The 13,645-nt window shown below is 31.3% G+C and overlaps 1 protein-coding gene across 3 annotated transcripts in view; it reads left to right on the forward strand.

Moving 5' to 3' along the window:
• Positions 1-4,331, forward strand: part of LOC139492219 (TBC1 domain family member 15-like) — a 48,177-nt gene extending 43,846 nt beyond the window's left edge. For all 3 annotated transcript variants that reach the window (XM_071280404.1, XM_071280403.1, XM_071280402.1), the window contains exons 14-15: positions 845-961; positions 1,848-4,331. In XM_071280404.1, coding sequence (XP_071136505.1) covers positions 845-961; positions 1,848-2,270 — 540 coding nt within the window. In that variant the 3' untranslated portion in view covers positions 2,271-4,331. The remainder of the gene's footprint in view (positions 1-844; positions 962-1,847) is intronic.
• The last annotated feature ends 9,314 nt before the right edge of the window (positions 4,332-13,645 follow it).

The raw sequence follows: 13,645 nt of genomic DNA on the forward strand, positions 1-13,645 counted from the left end.
TCAATAAAGAGCAATTAGAAAATACTAACAACATACAGCCAGACCTTGCTACATATACAACCACTGTCAGTAAAGAGCAATTAGAAAATACTAACAACATACAGCCAGACCTTGCTACATATACAACCACTGTCAATAAAAAGCAATTAGAAAATACTAACAACATACAGCCAGACCTTGCTACATATACAACCACTGTCAATAAAAATTAATTAGAAAATACTAACAACATAAAGCCAGACCTTGCTACATATACAACCACTGTCAGTAAAGAGCAATTAGAAAATACTAACAACATACAGCCAGACCTTGCTACATATATAACCACTGTCAGTAAAGAGCAATTAGAAAATACTAACAACATACAGCCAGACCTTGCTACATATACAACCACTGTCAATAAAAAGCAATTAGAAAATACTAACAACATAAAGCCAGACCTTGCTACATATACAACCACTGTCAGTAAAGAGCAATTAGAAAATACTAACAACATACAGCCAGACCTTGCTACATAATATACAACCACTGTCAGTAAAGAGCAATTAGAAAATAATTGGGTACACTAAGGGACATAACTCAGAAAATTCCATGCACACTTGTTTCAATAATTTTTATAGATATAATTGTAAAATCTTTTAATATAAGGAGGCTTCATATTCCTACAGTTTTATATGTAACAACATGTTGGTAGTTAAATAGTAACATCCTTAAAAACAATAAGAATTGAAAGACTATGACACAATTGTATTGTTGAAATAAGTTGTATTCTTATATTATTCTTTTAGAATGTTTTGAGGTATTATTGGTGAAATTTGCAATATAATGGATAATTTATTTTCAGGTTCTTTGGACAGACAGACCTTGCCAGAATTTTCATCTCATTATTTGCTTAGCCATACTTGATACAGAAAAATCTACACTCATAGAAAACAAATTTGGTTTTACTGAAATTTTAAAGGTATGTTTACTTACGAATCAATACTTCTTTTACAACTATTGATGAAACAAAAAACATTTTTCCAAGTAAAACCATTGAAGAAGAAGAATGCCTCCATTGACACGGATGCCTCACTCGCACTTTCTTTTTCTATGTTCAGTAGACTGTGAAATTGGGGTCAAATCTCTAATTTGGCATTAATATCAGAAAGATCATATCATAGGGAACACATGTACCAAGTTTTAAGTTGCTTGGACTTCAACTTCATCAAAAACTACCTTGACCAAAAACTTTTACCTGAGGCGGGACAGAGGGCCAAACAAACAGACACACAGACTAGATAAAATAATTCGCCTCTACTATTGTAGTAAGGGCATAAAAATTAATGTTTTTTATAAAAAGCCTCGTACTGAAATTTGTTTTTATAAAACACTTTTATGACATTGATAAAGAAATAATTGAGCCGATGAGACAGTGACCCAAAGATACATATAATTAAAGACATGTATAGGTCAACATGGTTGATTCATAAATCTATCATTATACACCTGATGATTGTTTCATACTTCAGAAATACAAAGTTAGAGCACGCTTGTCAATCTTTTATTAATTGGTGACACTAAAACTCTTAACATTAACAAAAAATGACAATAACATATGTAACTGTGGATTCATTTATTATTTTCATTAATCATGTTTGTATGGAGAAGAAATTTAATTTATCATTTTTTTATGATTTAACTAATTCAGCATAGAGAGTTTTAGAAATTTGCATTTATCACTTTTAATTTATGGTCCATCTATACTGACAAATAATAATGAATCTACAGAATCTGCTGAATGGTGGAATTTTGATTCCTGATGATTTTAACTTTAAAAACAAATACATTCTTTTTCTGTATTTCAGCATATAAATGATATGACAGGTGCAATACATTTAGAAGAAACACTGAAGAAGGCAGAATCTATCTTTCTACAATTAAAGGAGAGTAAAAAGTTACCTAACCATCTGAAAGAAATCCTTGGATTTGAAGTGTCACCTGATAATTCTGCATCAAGTTCTAACAAAACAACGCCATCAAGTACCCCTGTGTTCCCTGAAGTAGTTCAGAGTGCAAGTCCAGTCAAAACAACTCCAGCAAGTACCCCAGTGTTCCCCCCAATAGTGCCAAAACTAGAACTATCTGCACGTCTTTCAAGTATTCAGACAAATGGCCACAGTAATCCAAGTTCAGGGAGTGGGACAGCTGTCAGTACACCAAACAATGACAGTAGTATTGAAATATTGTCAGACACTTGTGACACCGCTGTCAATAACTTTTATAACTGATTGTTTTGAAATTAACTTGCTTTTCAGATGGGCTTTCAATTGAAAGTTTATGGTTGTTCTAGTCTTGTTTTTAGAATTAGACCTACCTACTTTCAGACTAGTTGATTAAGTATATAAGTATCCTATCAGAAAATCACTGCTACAGTCAGTGTGTCTTTAGGATTAATATTGGCAGATGGATTCAGAAAAAGAATTTCATCAAGTTGGTAACAAATCTGTTCATAGCTTTTGACTTATGAATTAAGATTAACATCACATGTAACTTTAAAGCTTTACTAGTATAGACTAACCGCAATCTAGAAGGATGAAAAGAGTGTGCTATTATGTAATGGTGTATTTTTTTTTCAAATATCAATATTTTATCTATTCAACAAACTACATACCTCCTTGTAATTGATTTTTGTGTCTAGTCTGTTTTGTTTAATAAATAATTATGTTGTAACTTTATATATAACGAACTGTGATAAAAGAAATTCAGAATGAAGTGAGATTACAGTAACTATCTTTGGCATTTAGTACTATTTTTATTGTAATGTTACACAGCTGTACAAACAAGTACTAAACATTCTTTAGTAAGTCAATGGGAAAACATTTTTTTATATTCTTTGTATTTTGATCAACTTTTGTAAAGCATTCTACACTTTGACTATTTTTAAAGTTACCTTCATATTTAATTTTGTAATTTGCCAATCTTATTGTCTTGGAAGTCAGCAAATATTTGTATGCAAAAGACATTGCATGGGTACTGTTATTGCGAACCCTATGAAAGTTTGGCAGCAGTCCTTTTGCTTAATTACTGTTTTTCAGGGGTATCATTGTGCCAAATTTTGTTTTCCAAATGTATCAATTGCGCCAATATTTTCAGAACTCACTTGTGCCAATTTACCAGTACACATATCTATCATAAATATTCATGATTAATATATATTTATTCTTATTTTTGGCTTAAAAAGTATCATATGTTTGGATATATTTCACCAAGAAGATGAGCATCTGCAGAAAAATGACTTAAAATGCATAAGACAGTCAATGTATAGAGAGAGAATAAAACTTATTGCTTTGCTGAATATTTAATACAAGATATGCCAAAAGAGAGGAAAATAGAACTTTTGCTGATTATGTTTTAGCCACATATGTTGATGACACAGTGCTCTGTTCAAACCATGCATATGGGCTGAAACTATCTACCACAAGACGTACCAGTAATGGACCAGAAGCATTCCACAGGAATTATGATTAACTGTTTTATACATTTCATCCTTCAATGTTTGTGTTTTTGGACAATAAAGTGAAGTTACAAGCTACTACATACATTGAATTGGGAAGTACCCATGCAGCAGCAGTAAGAACAAGAAATGTTTCAGAAAAGGAAACATTTGCTGTGTAAACTGTCAGTTCTGGGTCCGAATAAAGGAGGACTGAGGGAAGTCAACATTATTCCTAGATTTCAAACAAACATTTGACATAAAAACCCTAAAAATGGTGATATTCATATTAAGGCCTTCTTTTAAAAAAGTATTCTATAACTTAACAAAAACTGAAAAACTGAAAATTTCAATAGAAACAATGCTCAAGTATTTAAAAAATCAACTTTTTATGATTAAATTAGTGTTTAATTTGAACAGATTGAATTTTTTTTTATTAATAGTGAATAAACACGAAATCACATGCATTTTTAATGGTAAACATGTTATTTCTATCAATTTAGCAGATATTTTTTTACTAAGGTAGATTAATCAATGAGTGATATATTTCTCTTAGAAGAAATCTAAAAGTTCCAGTGAATAAACTACACAGAGAACAATACCTGTTGTACTTGTTAGATGGGACAATAGAACTGCCAAAAGTTTAAATGGACAGGTAACTATCAGGTGAATCTATGGTAAACTTTCATTGGGTTCGCAATAATTATGATAATACTAACAATATTGACCTAATTGTACTATACACACATTTAGAGAAATGTCTCTCCAGTGATGCTCAAGACTATAAATATTGAAAATCCAAAACCTTATACAAATGTTGATTATCTGATAATACCAAAAAAGGACAAAAAATAAAGCCAAACCCAGACAATGAATTTTTAACACCTTATTCAAATGTAGGTATATTAGCTGTATTCCTCAAAAACTTTCACAAATTGCAGTTCTCAATGCTCTTCAGCTTTGTACTTATGGTATCTTATTTCTCTGATGAATCTTTTGTCGACAAATTTTCTGGCATACAAAAGTATAAGTCGTTGTTTTTTAAGCATAAGATTGAACTACTTTGATTTAGTCAACTTCTTATCTTTTGGGGATCTATGAGAAGATTCAGAAACGTTAGAGTTGTTTGTTTACTCTCTTGTTCTCAAAAATAATATGATCAGTTTTTTTTATTCCTGTCAATCTCTTATGTTTCTTTTTTTCTCATCTAAAACTGGTTAAACTTTATAATCATGTTAATTGAATATTTAATTAAAAAAGTAATGTTGAATTTATTTATTCAATGTAAATAATCTGTGAGAAGATATATGAATTATGTTTGCTTATGTAATCATCTGTGAAAAGATTTTTTTTTGAGTGATCAGTTTTTCCAAAATATGCTCAATTCTAATCATTTAACATACTCACACACACTACTTTATTATTTTCTTGTCCCACCAACCAGTCTGAACAAAAATGATTATGTTTTTCATCTGTGATATCGTATATAGAAACACATTTAGTATGATAATTTGTGAATCTTATAAGTAGATATTGATAATTTGATAGTGGTTTCAGTGACTGAAAAAATAAATTGACTTATTCATAAAATGCATTTTAGTCTTGAACAGTTTGGAACAAAGATTTACCATAATTCTATTTTTTAGTATACAATTTTAAATTTCGTTTCAATTCATGAAAAATGCTGCTGTAAATTAAAGTTGATCATCTTCCATTTTTCCAAAGATCAAGTGCAATATTTAATTATAGGCTAATACTATTATTAGGTAGCAGCAGTTGTTGTCAATATTATGCATTTACTAATACCCTTATGGATCCTACCTTATGTAAACATTTAGAAAACAATATGTTGTACAATGTAACTTACAAAGTGTTCAATGTTTTCTTCCTTGATCTTGTTTTATAACTTGTCTGTTATTGACAAGTAGAGAACATCAAGCACTTCCTGCTAGGATGCCAAAATTATAGATTCATTATAAGGACACAAACCACATACATGCTTCTAAGAAATGTTAAATGTAGTATTTTCCATTTCATCTTGAAAATCAATTCTTTTGCATTTAAAGGTATCTTTATTGCAACAATATGGTGCGATCTATTATAAAGTGCTATTGAGATATTTGTTATTTTGGTTTGATGTGTTTTGAATGGATGTAAGTAATGCCGCCTTTTTGTTCTTAAAGTTTCTTACTAACTGTTATATTTATGTTAAATATATTATTGCAAACAACCTTACATCATTAATGAATATATAATAAGATAAGGGTTGTGCCAAAGGTCGGGACAGAAATGATCTCTAATTTCTCAGTTAGTCCTATAGATCAGGGTCATATACTTGACAGCAGTTTTGTATCTGTTGAGAATTTTGAAAATGACCTTATTTTGGTAATCTATACTGTCTTGATAATTAATCTGATACCTTTTGGTCATTTGTAGTGTTTTCTATTTTGTATCATCCATTAAAGCAGTGTTGATTTTACCTTGAATATTGGATGGTTTGATCAAGGCAAGTTTTCAAAATCACTCATCATTGTACATATTAGATATACTTTTGTTTTCTTAAATCAAAGTTGAATTTGAACTCTTATAATCAGAATTTATTGATTTTAATTTTTTAATCAGCATTAATTTATTTGAAATAAGTCTTCATTAATATTCATGACTTATCACATATATATAACATTCCTAAATATAGTATATCACATACACACGTGTTGTGAAGTTTATCTATCATTGTTGTTGTTGCTTTTATTTACAGTTTTGAATTTGTTTTAGTATTTATTAGCTCACCTGGCCTAAAAGGCCAAAGGCCAGGTGAGCTTTTCTCATCACTTGGCGTCCGTCGTCGTCGTCGTCGACGTCGTCGTCGTCGTCGTCGTCGTCTGTCGTCGTTAACAATTTTTCAAACATCTTCTCCTCTGAAACTACTGAATGGATTTGAATGAAACTTAACATGATTGTTCCTTAGTATATCCTGCACAAAATGTGCGCTTCGATTTTTGATCCGTCAAAAAACATGGCCGCCGTTACTTAAAATAGAACATAGGGGTCAAATGCAGTTTTTGGCTTATATCTCAAAAACGAAAGCATTTAGAGCAAATCTGACATGGGGTAAAAATGTTCATTAGGTCAAGATCTATCAGCCCTGAAATTTTCAGATGAATCAAACAAACCATTGTTGGGTTGCTGCCACTTAATTGGTAATTTTAAGGAAATTTTGCAGTTTTTGGTCATTATCTTGAATATTATTATAGATAAAGATAAACTGTAAACAGCAAAAAAGATCAGCAAAGTAAGATCTACAAATAAGTTAATAAGACCAAAATTGTCAATTGACCCCTTAAGGGGTTATTGTCCTTTAATGACAATTTTTCACAATTTGTTCATCATATTTGCTAACTTTAAAAAATCTTCTCCTCTGAAACTACTGAATGGATTTGGTTAAAACTTAGCATGGTTGTTCCTTAGATTATCCTGCACAAAGTGTGTGCTTTGATTTTTGATCCGTCAAAAAACATGGCCGCCGTTACTTAAAATAGAACATAGGGGTCAAATGCAGTTTTTGGCTTATATCTCAAAAACGAAAGCATTAAGAGCAAATCTGACATGGAGTAAAAATGTTCATTAGGTCAATATCTATCAGCCCTGAAATTTTCAGATGAATCAAACAAACCATTGTTGGGTTGCTGCCACTTAATTGGTAATTTTAAGGAAATTTTGCAGTTTTTGGTCATTATCTTGAATATTATTATAGATACAGATAAACTGTTTATAGCAAAAATGTTAAGCAAAGTAAGATCTACAAATAAGTCAATTTGACCAAAATTGTCAATTGACCTCTTAAGGAGTTATTGCCCTTTAAAGACTTTTTTCACAATTTGTTCATCATGTTGACTTACTTTAAAAAATCTTCTCCTTTGAAACTGCTGTATCAATTTCAGCCAAACTTAGGCTAAATGAGTTTTAGAGTTTCAGAGTATCTAGTGTAAATTTTATATTTCATTTCCTTGTATGTCAAGAAACATAGCTCCTATGGCTAAAATAGAACATAGGAGAAAATGATTTTTTTTTTTGCTTTTGAAGAAAATAGGACGATTCAAAGAACATTTAAATAAATTGAAAAGCCAAAATAATCATTGATATGAGATTAAACCAAAAAAATTCAGGTGAGCGATTCAGGCTCTTGAGAGCCTCTTGTTATGTGTACATACATGTAAATATGACTTAAATATTAATGGTGAGTTTCTGATGGAAAAGTAAATGTGCTTTATGATAGTGAACAACATTCAGGTTTAAGAGATTGCTTGGATTTCTGATAAGGAAATGTGACCAACCCATAGATAGAAGAAAGTAGATAGTTTTAAAGTAGAATTGATTTGAATTTAGTTACAGCTTTGTATGGGTATAATTTTTGTTTGATTTCTTTCAGGGGAGGGGGATTTAAAAGGAAGATTTTTTCTTTCTCCTTATACCCTTCAGTCTGTACATAATATAATATTAAGAATTAAAAGAAAAATCCTGTGACAGTCATTAGAGTAATTAAAGGGTAGAATAAAAATATCTTTTCATAAAATCTTGTCATCTTGTTAAGATGGTACACTGAATAGTAGTGCAACATTTTGACAGAGTGAATTCTTTAAGTCTATGAAGTTGTTGGAAAAAAAATTATTTGCACTGGTAATTTCTGATAACATTCCATAATTTATAAAAGTAATTTAAAAAAAAAATCAAATACCGGTATGTTTTTCGATTCTATCAAAAGTATTGATTTAAAACAGAGTTTAAAGGGAAAAAAATGTTTTTAATATTTTTTTTAAATGTCCCTTTATATTTTTGGGGACATTTCTTTCAGAATTCAGTAACTTATTCATTGTTATATTTTTAAACGTGTCGATATAGAAGCTGTGATTATATATTTATGTAGACCAACCATGTTAAAGATTGCTTATTTGTGAGTATGAGAGTTTTATGGCTGATATATATGGTTGTTTTGTATTGAACTTGCATTTTTATGAAACTGAAACAAATAAAAATCTAAGATATTTTTCATGTCTTTATGTGTCCATTTGAGGATTTCTATACCTAAAAGAGTTTATTGTGTGGAAGATTTTGCATTTTGGCACTAATCACCTTTATATGCAAGATTTAATCACATCTATACTATTAAACGAGAAGACCTCATTTTGGGTGTCGCTTCTCTTCTTTCCACAATAAATTAATCAACACCCCTCTGTGTCCTATAGGTACAGTTCATAGTTGCATTTGTCATCCATTCATATGATTATTCAGATTGAGTTATTTTGGGAGAAAAACGAGAAAAGGGGCATCCGGATATTGTCCCGTCATTGGCCAAAATTTAAGTCAGATTATACTTCCGGTTTGCGTTTTTCTGTATATATACTACGAATAAAGTGTATTTTCAGAATTCTATCTGCTATCATTTTCAAGTTTACTATCCACGGTGGTCACAGAGGTTATTAAATAGAGAGGGTCTGTATACTATATCATAATCAATGACCACCATGGATCGATTAGAAAACTTAGAATTGAAAGTAAATACACGTTTAGAGTTTATTAAATAGAGAGGGTCTGTATACTATATCAATGACCACCATGGATCGATTAGAAAACTTAGAATTGAAAGTAAATACACTTTATTTATATAGTGAATGTTCATAATATACAGATAAGCGCTAAAATTATTCATGTGCACTTTTGATACCTTTTCTGAAATTCTCCAGTCATTAAATCTTACAAAATTCATTGATTACAAAAAAAAAGAAGATGTGGTATGATTGCCATGTTGACAACTCTCCACAAGAGACCAAAATGACACAGAAATTAACAACTATAGGTCATCGTACGGCCTTTAACAACGAGCAAAGACCATACCGCATACTCAGCTTTAAAAGGCACCGAAATGACAATGTAAAACAATTCAAACGAGAAAACTAGCGGCCTTATTTATGTACAAAAAATGAACGAAAAACAAATATGTAACACATAAACAAACGACAACCACTCAAGTACAGGCTCCTTACTTAAATGTTCATAACATACTAAATGTATATTCATATTGAAATTGATAGAAAACCACAAATTGGGAATTTTGGAAATAAAGGAGGAGGGATTAAAAAACTGAACATTTTCCTGTCCCCAATAACCTATGATTTATGATACTTTTGCTGAAATTCTCCAGTCATTCAATATTTCACAAAATTCTTCCAACAACACTTTACATACTTTAAACTACACTCTGAATGCCCGCGATTTCGCATGTGTGTTTTAGTATGTATATGTCGTGTACAAGTTGCGATTTTGTACAGGTTATAACATGTACAAAAACATTGTACACGTTATAACTTGTATAATGCAAAAATACAAGTTATAACATGTACACAAGTACCTCATACATGTTATAACCTGTACAAAATATTGCTTAAAAATGGTTTTAACTTGTACAAAATTTAAGATAAATCTTAATGAAGTAAAATATACATTTAAATTCACCAATGCATAAAGAACAACAATAAATAGGTCAGAATGTGTCTTTTTCTGTGGAGGACAATGATCACAAAGTTTCAGAAATATATGTTTTATGACTTATGTTGGCAAAATGTGTTTTCATGTAATTGTATGTTTTATGTAGTCCATCATGGCTTAAATAAATGTGACACTATTTACTAAAAGCTTGCATTTCCTCAATGACAATTACATTAGACATGTTGGATACTTGTGATTTAATTCTTCCAAAAATTTTAAGAACGATGCCTTAAAATTTTGGGTAATACTCCTCCCTCTCGTTTTATAGCATGCAAAGACTAAAATAATGTCTTATATGCTTACTCTGTAAAAGCAAGAGAGAGCTGAAATAATTATCATTGGACCACGCTTCATTATCAATATCTTTGGATCTACTCTTCAACATTTTTGGCCTTCAGCATGACTTATGTAAATTTATAATTATTTTTTTTATATAAACTATAAGATCATTGCATTAGGCAGATGTCATTTTGATGTTTTAAATATATATCCTCTACTTTGAAAGCATGTATTTGTGTCCATTGGATGTCGTCTGCTCCATGGTCTGGTTGTTGTCTTTTAGACACATACCCCATTTCCATTCCCAATTTTATTTGTAGACACATCTGTCCTGGCTATCCTCTTCTGTCTTTAAGTGTGAACCAGAATGAAAGTATTTTACTATTGCCCTCAAAGTGGACACTCACAATTATAATTCATCAAATAAAGATATGTCCATAGATAGTCATAAGAGGATCATAAGACATGTCCTAAGATATATCTTATGACAAATCTTAGGAATGCTTCGTAATACCGACCCCTGGACATTAACTATATCAAAAAAGGACAAAACACACTATCATGAAGGAATAATAAAAACGTTATGAAAATATTATTGAGGTCAATAACATCTGTTGCAATAATAGATACATATCCTTTTTTTCGATTTTGTACAAGTTAAAACCATTTTTAAGCAATATTTTGTACAGGTTATAACATGTACGAGGTACTTTTGTACATGTTATAACTTGTATTTTTGCATTATACAAGTTATAACATGTACAATATTTTTGTACATGTTATAACCTGTACAAAATCGCAACTTGTACACGACATATATATGCAACTGCCTCAGTTAGGCTTGATTTATATAACAGTATTTAAATGGAAAAAGACTGAACTTTTGGTACTTTTGCCAGGTTTTTGAACTAGCTACAATCTATTAACTCAGTCTTTGCTAGTTTTAAGATAATGCTTCAATTAAGTTTAAGAATAACAGATGTAAATGACGATGAAAAATTTAGTTAATATAAATAAGAAGATGTGGTATGAGTGCCAATAAGAATACTCTCCATCAATTAGTCACAATGTATAATAAAATGCCTCGCTAAGCGCAGCCTGTTACGATTGCAGTGGTTGTACCCTGAACAGTTGGGGCAAATTTGGATACAAAATTCAAACTTGATACTGTGTGAATTTTGATTGTGGTCAAATTTTTGACATAGTAAAGGTCTCTTGACACAAAATAAAAATGGTCAAAGATCTTACAAATCTATTGGGCTATACTGCGCAATTAGAGATTTATTCTTTAACCTTTTCAAATTTGAAATTTGAAAATTTTTGAAAAAAAATATGAATTCCTCAATAAAATTGGAAGAAAAATCCCCCCCTCCCATTTGGAAAAATTAGCCCAAGACTCAATCCCATCCTTCCCTTTATAGTATGAAACCTTGTAGTACAATTTCAGAGAGATCCATACACTTAAACACAAGTTATTGTCTGAAAACTAAAAAATGCTTGTTTTTTGCCCTTTTGTTGCCTCTTAATTCCTTCAAGTTTTTTGCAATTATCCCAAAACTCAATCCCAACCTTCTACTTCTCTTTGTGATATGGAATATTGTGGTACAATTTCAGAGCAATCAAAATACTTACCGGTATACACAAGTTACTATCCCGAAACTAGAAAAAATGCTTGTTTTTAGCCCCTTTTGGACACCTTATTGCCTAAACGGTTGGGACCATCATCCCCAAAATCAATCCCAACCTTCTTTTTGTGGTATTGAACCTTCTTAAAAAATTTCATAGAGATCCATTCACTTAAGCTATTGTCCGGAAACCAATGTGTCTTCGGATGGCATCACAGACGACGACAACATCATACCATTATACGATCCCAATTTTTTTTTGCGGTCGTATTATAAGTAAACAATTAAGGGTCAAAGTATGGCCTTCAACACAGAGCCTTGGCTCACACCGAACAGTAAGCTATAAAGAGCACCAACATAACTAGTGTAAAAAATTCAAACAGGAAACCAACTGTCTAATCTTTATAAAAAACAAGAAACGAGAAGCACCTATGAATCAAACCAAAAAATGGAAGCCACTGAACAACAGGCTCCTGAGCAAGTGAGCATGGTAAAGTGAGCTGAGCTAACATAGTTCTACCAGGATAATAACCAACTCAATAAAGAATATGTTCATGCCAGGCTATATATAAACTAGAATTGCTGTTGATTCATTATTTGTTGGATTCCAGTTTATGTTTATTCAGAGGGTATTAGTGAGCCATGAATTTAAATGTCATAAAACTTAAGTACAAATTTTGTACAGCCATACATGCAGACATTTTTTCTCAATCCACAAAAATAAAAGTCTTATGGCTAGGTCTGGTTCTCAGATACTGTAAGCAATATGTTATATGGTGCATGGAATTACTATAAAAGAGGGACGAAAGATACCAAAGGGACAATCAAACTCTTAAATCAAAAATAAACTGACAACGCCATGGCTAAAAATGAAAAAGACAAACAGACAAACAATAGTACACATGACACAACATAGAAAACTAAAGAATAAGCAACACGAAACCCACCAAAAACTAGGGGTGATCTCAGGTGCTCCGGAAAAGGTAAGCAGATCCTGCTCCACATATGGCACCCGTTGTGTTGCTTATGTGATAACAAATCCGGTAAATAGTCTAATTCCGTAGGTCACATTCATGAAAGGGAAGGGGATTGTAGTTACTACGTAAAGAACATATCCGATCATTTGTGAAACGGTTTTTCCATAACGGTCAACCAACTCATGATGGCGTCCGTAAAATTTACGAAGGGATGATTTCAACTTCACCATTTGGAACTCTTGCTTTAATAGCTTCCTTGTGAGCAGCAACCCTCTATCAAGAAAATCATAATAGGAAATGCAAGAAAGGGAATATTGTATCAATTGGAAGATATATACCCTGTATGCAGGTGCTACTGGAATGTTGCTACTTGGAAATGGAATTGAAATGGAAAGTTTCGTTTGGAAAGCTGAAATCATCTCTTTTGTCTTAAAGTTGTTTTCAACTGACCCTCATTGTCAATTTTTAGATGCAAGTCAAGATATGAGGCTGACTTAAGGTAAGGTATTCATGTCTATCTGATATGTATCATCTAACCTTGACATAACTTTCATGGTGCATTGGTCAATGTAGAATCTTAATGGTTTGGTTTGTTACTTGGATACTATAAGCAATAGGTCAACCATATTTGGTGTATGAATGTTAGGTGTAAATGTTTGCCTTGCAGGGTTTATCTGACCTTTATTGTCATGAGTCTTGGATAATGTTAAGTTTATGACACTTGCAGTAAAATCTTTAATTACCAT

This window comes from Mytilus edulis, chromosome 10 (genome assembly GCF_963676685.1).
Source record: "Mytilus edulis chromosome 10, xbMytEdul2.2, whole genome shotgun sequence".
NCBI lineage: Eukaryota > Metazoa > Mollusca > Bivalvia > Mytilida > Mytilidae > Mytilus > Mytilus edulis.